This window comes from Onychostoma macrolepis, chromosome 16 (assembly GCF_012432095.1).
Source record: "Onychostoma macrolepis isolate SWU-2019 chromosome 16, ASM1243209v1, whole genome shotgun sequence".
Classification (NCBI taxonomy): domain Eukaryota; kingdom Metazoa; phylum Chordata; class Actinopteri; order Cypriniformes; family Cyprinidae; genus Onychostoma; species Onychostoma macrolepis.
This window is the reverse complement of record NC_081170.1, coordinates 395,001-405,000: the sequence shown is the minus strand read 5'-3', so window position 1 is coordinate 405,000 and position 10,000 is coordinate 395,001. Positions and strand designations below refer to the sequence as shown.

At 43.9% G+C, this 10,000-nt stretch overlaps 1 protein-coding gene across 1 annotated transcript in view; it reads left to right on the top strand.

Annotated features, from left to right (window-relative positions):
* Positions 1–10,000, top strand: part of LOC131521328 (potassium/sodium hyperpolarization-activated cyclic nucleotide-gated channel 3) — a 31,868-nt gene that overhangs the window by 20,340 nt on the left and 1,528 nt on the right. The window contains exons 5-9 of the mRNA XM_058745939.1: positions 4,238–4,456; positions 5,281–5,427; positions 5,655–5,895; positions 6,013–6,177; positions 6,806–10,000. The exon at positions 6,806–10,000 is cut by the window's right edge and continues 1,528 nt beyond it. Coding sequence (XP_058601922.1) covers positions 4,238–4,456; positions 5,281–5,427; positions 5,655–5,895; positions 6,013–6,177; positions 6,806–8,877 — 2,844 coding nt within the window. The 3' untranslated portion in view covers positions 8,878–10,000. The remainder of the gene's footprint in view (positions 1–4,237; positions 4,457–5,280; positions 5,428–5,654; positions 5,896–6,012; positions 6,178–6,805) is intronic.

Sequence of the window (10,000 nt, the reverse complement as noted above, 5' to 3'; positions counted from 1 at the left end):
CACAGACACACACAGGTTGAATCGCTGACTCACCGCAGCAGGGTTTTCTCCTGTTGTCGTGGTGACGGTTGCTAGGCAGCTGATGCCCAGAGTTCCCCAGAGAGAGCTGAGCTATATTTGTCTCCATCATGTTAGTCTCGAGCACAGGAGAGATAAACATAGCGTGCTCATTCACAAAACACACACTTGCTCGCTCACACACAGAACATTGCTTTAGCACATCGTCTGTGCGTCAGCGTCAGTCTCTCAGCACTGTTTTGACACTAGTTTATTTAGTTCTCCGTCTAACTGTTGTTTCAGAGGAATCAGACTGAAGGAGATTGATGATGCTGTGATCAATCACCACTCTCAACATTAGGCTCTTTGTGTTTCATTGCTGCTGTATTTGAACAGTGCTGTTAGAAATGAGTGTGAATCCCATGCGATGAGACTGCAGCAGGAAAATCTCCTTGACAGTATGGAAGATTCCTTGGGAGAAACCAAAGGGGAGATCTGTCCCACATAAACACTGTGTTCCTTTAAAGCATCTGAACCGCAGATGAGATACTGAAAGCTTTGAGTTCATAATCTACAGACACACATGAAAATGAAAGGCCACAGACTGAGAAAGAATCCCTGCTTTCGAACCCTAATCACTAACTATCACCGACTGACCCTAATCACTAACTATCACTAGCACTGACCAACCCTAATCACTAACTATCACTGACTATCATCGACTAACCCTAATCACTAACTCTCACTGACCAACCCTAATCACTAACTATCACTGACCAACCCTAATAACTAACTATCACTGACTATCATTGACTAACCCTAATCACTAACTCTCACTGACTAATCCTAATCACTAACTATCACTGACCAACCCTAATAACTAACTATCACTGACTATCATCGACTAACCCTAATCACTAACTCTCACTGACTAACACTGACTAATCCTAATCACTAACTATCAATGACTGACCCTAATCACTAACTATCACTAGCACTGACCAACCTTAATCACTAACTATCACTATCATCGACTAACCCTAATCACTAACTCTCACTGACTAACACTGACTAATCCTAATCACTAACTATCAATGACTGACCCTAATCACTAACTCTCACTGACTAATCCTAATCACTAACTCTCACTGACTAACACTGACTAATCCTAATCACTAACTATCACTATCATCGACTAACCCTAATCACTAACTCTCACTGACCAACCCTAATCACTAACTCTCACTGACTAACACTGACTAACCCTAATCACTAACTCTCACTGACTAACACTGACTAACCCTAATCACTAACTCTCACTGACCAACCCTAATCACTAACTATCACTGACTATCATCGACTAACCCTAATCACTAACTCTCACTGACCAACCCTAATCACTAACTATCACTGACCAACCCTAATAACTAACTATCACTGACTATCATTGACTAACCCTAATCACTAACTCTCACTGACTAATCCTAATCACTAACTATCACTGACCAACCCTAATAACTAACTATCACTGACTATCATCGACTAACCCTAATCACTAACTCTCACTGACTAACACTGACTAATCCTAATCACTAACTATCAATGACTGACCCTAATCACTAACTATCACTAGCACTGACCAACCTTAATCACTAACTATCACTATCATCGACTAACCCTAATCACTAACTCTCACTGACTAACACTGACTAATCCTAATCACTAACTATCAATGACTGACCCTAATCACTAACTATCACTGACTAACCCTAATCACTAACTCTCACTGACTAACACTGACTAATCCTAATCACTAACTATCACTATCATCGACTAACCCTAATCACTAACTCTCACTGACCAACCCTAATCACTAACTCTCACTGACTAACACTGACTAACCCTAATCACTAACTCTCACTGACTAACACTGACTAACCCTAATCACTAACTCTCACTGACCAACCCTAATCACTAACTATCACTGACTATCACTGACTAACCCTAATCACAACACTTTCTGTACTTACTGATGAACATTTTTATTAACCAAAGCCTCATCCCACCACTGACCTAGATAGAGTCAGTGTGGTGTTTCTATATAGAAACTTTTCTGGGCAACATTTCTCATTTTCGTTTAGCTTAACTTGATGTACTAAAATAGCTAAAAATGAAATAAAAATTAATAACAACTATATAGCATGGCCACGGGAACTAGGGGTGCTGAGGGTGCTGCAGAACCCCCCCGCCGCAGGGCCGGGTCTAAGATTTTCCTTTTGCCCCTGGATCATCCCCAAGATACTTAATTTTTGTGATTATTTATTAAACTGACCAGAAATATATAGCCTAGACGGCCACCGTCAATAAGCACTGCTCTTTAATTGCGCTCTAGTCTCTGGCAGGGGCGGGTCTAGAGGGGTGGCACGGGGTGGCATCGCACCCCCCCCCCCCAACCCCCCAAAAATATGCTTGGCCCCCCCCTTGTGCCCCCCCAACAGAGCAGACTGATCAGAATATAACATGCGGTGCGGGAGCAATTCGGGTGCATTTAAAATCGCGCTGCCGCTCATGTCATACACTAATCAGCAGCGTAGCGCCGCTTGAAGTAGAACACACCTACTCACTGTCTGGTTCACTGCCAATTATTTCCCAAATATTTATGATGCCATTGGATTAGAGTGCTGTCAATTTCACAGCTCAAACAGGAGAAGTGCGATTTCGCAGGCTGCAGTAATGTGGTAAATGCTAAAATGTGGGCTTTTAATAATGTTAGCATTCTGACACTTAGATGTAGAATGTAGAATAGTAAGCACCTGTTTGTATTGAATTAACAAACGTTTTTGCGTGGTATTCTTGTATTTTTTATTTTCGTTTGCAATGTCCAAGAACAGCATTTACATGATTTTGTCTTTAATCAGATGAGAACATGGCTATTAAATATACTATTTGTGTAATATTGATGATTAAGTTAGAGGTATGTTTATTTTTAGACAGAATTTTGTAGAAAAAAATGAAAAGGGAACACACACACACAGTCTGTTTGGACAATAAAAGAAGTTGATAACAATTATTGTCTGTTCAATGGTTTTTATTTATAAAAAGATAGATGCGTTGTCCAGGCACTTGTGCAGTGCCATTCTTATGTCATCCCACTTGTGTTAGGGCACATGACTTTTCCCATGGGCCCCCTCTGACTGGTTCTTGGTCCGACCTCTGCCACCCCATTAAAAAAATCCTAGAATCGCCCCTGGTCTCTGGTCAAAGACTATTAAGTAGTCATTAGTGTATTAACTATGCGCATCATAACGTTTTAGGAAAGTAGGCTATCCATATTATGACAAAATATTTTAATAAGACTGAATTTGAATTGAACCTGATCACATTTATTAAATTATTATTAGCCTATTCAAACAACGAACAAATTATACAGCGAACAAAGAACATTTACATTATCAAAGAATATTACTGAAGCGTGAGTGTAAGCGCTCTAAAAAAACTATAATCTATAATCAGTGATGTTGTCTGCAGTGAATAATGAATTAATCTCTGACATCGCAGGTAGGTAGGCTACATCTGCACTTTGTGTAAAATCCCCTTAAATAATAGAAATATTAAAGATAAAATATGTTCCTGCGGCTATGCTATATAGACCTACTTAAAAACAAAAAGTAAAAATAAAAATCACAAAAACTAAAACTTTAACTTAAATTAACATGAAAGCAGAAAATATAAAAACAAAATCTCGAAATTCGAAATATTAATAAATACTATAAAAAACTACTGCCTTAATGATACAAAAATATCACTGATTGGATTTTGTTAAACTTTAGTATTAATTATAAATGTATTTTTTACAGTATTTTTTAAGAATGTCTATGAGTCCTGAAGGGAATTTAATTATTGTTTGGGAAATTGGTGCTTTATAATAATAATAATGTTTGTTTTATTTATGTATGTATATATGTATGTATGTATGTAAAATTCAATCTGAACAGGAGAAAAGAGTGGAAAAGAGATAAAAGGAGATAATAAATGAAAAACAAAAAGAGTTGATCATATTTCCAGTGCCAGTAAATGAAGGTGTATGGATCATCTTTATATAAGCATAAGCCCAAACCCTAAACTGACCCCAGTGCTGTGAGTCACGTGTTTGTGATCTTTCTGAAAGCGCTGAAGCTCAAGCATCAGTCAGATGGTGTGGATGTTGTCGTTACTGTCCGTCGTGTGATCTGTGTTTCAGAATGACACGTGGGGCATCCAATACACGTTCGCACTATTTAAGGCCATGAGTCACATGCTGTGCATCGGTTACGGCGCTCAGGCTCCAGAGGGAATGACGGACGTCTGGCTCACGATGCTCAGCATGATCGTGGGCGCGACCTGCTACGCCATGTTCATCGGTCATGCCACGGCCCTCATCCAGTCCCTGGACTCCTCACGCCGACAGTACCAGGAGAAGGTAAAGCCCTGAACGATGTTGATCTCTAGTGACTGAATACATTGTCATTAAGGGTGTGTTCACACTTGTCATGTTTGGTTCGATTAAAACGAACTCTGGTGCGATTGTTCTGTTAGTGCGGTTCATATGAGTAAGTGTGAACGCTGCCATCCGAACCCTGGTGCGCACCAAAGAAGCGAACCTAGACCACTAAAAAGGTCTCGGTCCGCTTCCAAATGAACTCTGGTGCAAATGAAATATGAACACAACACGTTCCAAATACTTCTAAACAAAAAACATGGATGTAATGACAAGATGCGACGCTATGCGGCATGATTTGACGACGCAGAACGAGCTGTGTATCCAAAACAAAATGAGCAGAGGGCAACAAGGAGGTAAAGTACCTTTTATGAGCTCTTCGTGAGTTCGCAGGTGGTAAAAATAGAATCGCATGTACACGCAACAATGAGCGCACTTAGTCCAGCAGACGGCATTAGGTCATACACCGATCGGTCTGCATAGCGCCGCTTTAAGTCGAACACACCAATTGTTTGGGGTGTTTGGTTAGTTCCGTAATGAATTATACGTCATTCAACCTGACCAATCAGGTTGTGAATGTATGACTATGCCTTTAGGTTTGGTATCTTTAGGTTCGCTGTCAAAAAATGCCAGTGTGTGAACGCTAAGCGGACCAGGACCATATGTATTGTGCTTCTTTTTTGGTCCGGACCAAATGAACCAAGACAACCGAACTACAAGTGTAAACGCAACCTAAATCTAGGCCATAATTCCCAATCAGTCTGATGTGCTGTCGTTCTGACTAACGGAGAGCATCTGATGTCCAGTATAAGCAGGTGGAGCAGTACATGTCGTTCCATAAGCTTCCAGCGGATGTCAGGCAGAAGATCCATGAGTATTATGAACATCGATACCAGGGCAAGATGTTTGACGAGGACAACATTCTGGGAGAGCTGAGCGAGCCCTTAAAGGAGGTTTGTACTAAACTCATGACTCCTTAAAGTTTACTCTTCAGCTTTTTTCATGCATTAGGGTTGAAATTCGTTGTGTTTTCAGACACATTTTATCAGACTATTTTAGTTTATATTTGAAGCTAATGAAAACATCAGCATTAGTGTGGTAGTAACTGTGTTTTTGTTGTTGCATTGTGCAAACTTTAACCAGCTAATTAATGTCTACTTGTGCACTGCGATCCTAACAGGAAATTGTTAGCTTCAACTGCCGAAGCTTGGTGGCTAACATGCCTCTCTTTGCTAACGCCGACCCAAACTTCGTAACAGCAGTGCTGACGAAGCTGAAGTTTGAGGTGTTCCAGCCCAATGACTTCATCATTCGCGAGGGAACTGTCGGTCGTAAAATGTATTTCATCCAGCATGGACGGGTCAGTGTACTAACTCGTGGCAACAAGGAGACCAAGCTCAGCGATGGGTCATACTTTGGAGGTGAGTTTATGGGCTGATTGTGGAGTGGCTGATGTTAGATATTTGTTATGAGCTCTTCAGAAACAGTTTTATTGTTTCAGTACATTAACCTCTTTGTGGTGTTTCTCCACCCCTCAGAGATCTGTCTGTTGACGCGCGGCAGGAGGACAGCAAGTGTCCGAGCAGATACATACTGTAGACTTTACTCCCTCAGTGTGGACAGTTTCAATGAGGTTCTGGAAGAGCATCCCATGATGAGACGGGCCTTCGAGACGGTGGCAGCGGACAGACTCGATCGCATCGGTAAAACCATTCTCCAACTTTATTGCTGATTTTGTAGTTAAAAAGAGACAAATTGAAAACATCTGTCATCATTTATTCACCATCATGTCATTCTAAATCCATATCCCAGATTACAGTACAAAGAATGGAAATGGGAACTGACAAAATTTTCAAAATGCCATATGAGTCCATAGCAGACAAGCACCTTACAGGATTAGTTTACTTCCAGAATAAAAACTTTCCTCATAATTTACTCACCCCCATGTAATCCAAGATGTTCATGTCTCTTCAGTCGAAAAGAAGGTTTTTGAGGAAAACATTCTAGGATTTTTATCCATATAGTGGACTTCAATGGTGGGCAATGGATTGAAGGAACAAATTGTAGTTTCAATGCAGTTTCAAAGTGCACTACATGATCCCAGGCAAGGAATAAGGGTCTGACCTAATGATCATTGAAGTCCACTATATGTAGAAAAATCCTGGAATGTTTTTTTTTTAAACTTTAATTTCTTTTCAACTGAATAAAGAAAGACATGAACATATTGAATGACATGGGGGCGAATAAATTATCAGGACATTTTTATTCTAGAAGTGAACTAATCCTTTAATAGTTTATCCTAAACTTATTCTGAATTCCTTTTTCTCACAGGTAAGAAGAACTCGATTTTGTTGCGCAAGACCTCACAGGGAGGCTCTGTAGCAGGCAGCAGTTTGGGACGGGGTGGAGGGAGCCGCGGAGGAGGAGCAGGAGGCGCCGGTCTGGGTTCTTGTGACAGTGTTCTGGTCCAGCAGATCGTGAAGCATGATAGCATGCCTACCATGCAGGACTTCGCCGCTGGCACCCGAGGCAGCACGGGAGGCACGGTCTCACCCCGACCTCATCCAGTGATCTGGGCACCGCTGGTTCACGCTCCCCTCCAGACAGCCGCTGCCACCACCAACGTAGCCATTGCCTTGATGCATCAGCAACAGCAGCAGCAACAGTTGCAGCAGCAGCTACAACAGCAACATGCCCTTGGAGCTGCCATCTTCCTTCCCTCCGCTCTTCCCATCTCGCCATCACCCTCGTCCTGCCCGCTTTCTCCTCCCCGTCCGCCCATACTACACTCTCGGCAGTCGCTCAGCTCTCTCATCGGCGTAATGGGCGGGATGCCCCCCCGAGGAGTCCCGTCTTCTGTAACTCCTACACCCTCACCCTCCACTATTGGACCGAACGCTGTGGGCATAGCTCCTTCAGGGGGTGGAGTTACAAAAACTCCTCCTACACCTGCCTCGTCAGTGCCCGCCCCCCTGCAGGCTGGAAGAACACTTCATTACAGTCTCCGCCTCCACACAGAGCCCACAACATCACTTGTCCATAAAGTCCCTCCTCCCTCTTCAGCAGTGGCGGCAATGTCCATCGAAGGGCGCAATGTTGCCTCCGCTCCGCAGGGTGCCAAAGAGGCTTTACTGCGTCATGTTGGAGGAGGTAGCACCCAGGGCCTCCCCATGATTGGTCGGCTTACTCAGGAGGCCAGACTGCTCTCCGCCTCCCAGCCGACTCTCCCCCATCGCAGCTGGGCGAGCGTGCAACCTCACCCGCCTCTACATCGTAAAGCATCCGGAGGAAACCTGCTTCCGGCACCCTTCGTTTTGTCGTCAGGACTTGCTAGAGGAGGAAGCGCAGGTGTTTTGAGCTCAAACGTGCCTGGTGCCACACAGGCACCGACACAAACACCCCTGCTGTTGGCACACACACCTCCACTCACATCAGCTCCAGGATCAGTTCTTGCCCCCTTCTCGTCCTCCCCGAAGCAAACTCCTCTTTGTTCAACCAACCCTCCTTTATCCCTTGTTGCCACATCTTCTGGTCTAGGGGTTCCTCAAACCCAGCGAGCCAAACCAGGCACTGCGATACCTACTCCTCCTTCAACCTCTCCTCCTCCTTGCCTACTCCCTCCTTCTCCCTCTCAGTCCACCTCCACCTCTCCAACTTCATCTTGCGGCATCCCTTTGGCTCAGAATTCCCGTACCAAATCCTCTCAGACGCCTCCTCCACCGTCCCCATTATCCTGCACCACCAACTCAACACCCACCATCACTCCTTCTCAAACCCCCACCCCAACTCGAACCCCAACCCCTGTTCAAACCCCTATTCAGACCCCCACCCAATCTAGAACACCAGTGGCCATCCAAACACAATCCCAGAGTCGGTGTCCAACTCCTGTCCAGATCACAGCAGCTGCACAAACTCCGACCTCAACCTCCGTTCAGAGTCCGCTTCCCGCCCAGACTCCAAGTAAACCTCTGAGTTCCACCCTGAGCCAGAGCGCTGCTGTCCAGATGCCAGCTGCCGTCCATGTTCTTGGTCCTCCTTCGACTTGTTCTGCAGTCTCCAGTCAATCCCAAACCTCAACTGCCATACAGACTCCGAGCCCTTCCTGGAGCCCAGGCTCTCCCATCAATACCCCAGCCCAAAGTAGACCGTCAACCCCTGTTCTGACCCAATCACAGGCACAAGCTCCACCGGCTAAAGCCTTTGCTGCTGCACCATCACCTTCTCCCTCATCAACTCCATCTCCAGCTGCTTCACAGCCACAGAAACCCGCTGCTAGCCAGACTCAGACCTTAAACATTCTGTCCACACCAACCTTAAGTCCATCATCCATTCCTGCTTCCACTGCCTCCTCATCTACAGTCCACCAATCCATCTCAGCTTCAACAAAAGAGGCTAAGAAATAGCAGGACTTGCCTCAGACGCAGAGAGATTCAGAGACAAAAAGACAAAATATCCTGCTAACATGTGAGGAGGATGGTGGATGCTGGAAAGAGGCTCATAGTTTATCCGTGGTGAGTTCCGGAGATGAGATATCACGTGTCAGCTGTATCAGTTCAGGCTCTGCAGGTTCCATGAGCATGCTGTGTGCATTCGACCCTCTCTAGTCTTGACCATGAGAAGGTCTAACATCCCTGACTTTACATCTAATCAAGGTAAAAACAAAAGAGCAGAATATGATTGGCTCAAAAATAGAACTAGAGTCTCTGTGTTGTCCAGGTCATCTGGGAATGTCAGGTAGAATATTTTTGTAGTCCTGCTGAAAAGACCAGATTGAATTGCAGCAGTCTGACTGGTGAACCAATGTATTCATGTTGATCACCAGCAAAACATGCGAGATACAGTGGATTCCAACCCTGCTTGTAGAGCCCCAAACGCTGCACATTCTGCATGTTTCACACCTGATTGAGGTCATCGGCTCTTCAGTAGAGACTCCAAGGTCTGAAATGGGTGTATCAGACAAAGGAGACATTGAAAATGTGCAGTGTTTGGGGACCTCCAGAAACAAGGACGGGAACCACTGTGCTAGAGAACCAGCATGATCTTTCTACAGAGGCCCTGAAGTGATACTTGAGTATAAATGCTGGTCTTTTCAAGAGGGATCTGGTAAATTAATGCTTTTAATCTTTCACAGAATAGATGCACATTCTGTCATTTGCCAAAAATGTCTTAAAGGGAATGTAACAACTGCAAAACTGCCACTACTTTTAAGATGCATTTGCACAGCCTTGTAAAGATAAAAAAAAATATCAGAACACCAGAGACCGTTTTATAAGATCAAAACCATTCTAGACATATAACATCACCTCCAGAACACAAATAGCATTTTCAGATCAGATCACCTACAACCTGGAGACTATAAAATGACATCTCGCTAGGGAATTACCATCACACCTTCTGTCATTGAATATTAGTGACTAAACTTTGTCACAGGTTTAGAACTATAGCAAATCTTTTTGCACTTTAGTTCATGAGTCTAATGTAAAGTGGCACCATACTGGAATAATACATTCTGAGTTTGGAAAGAAG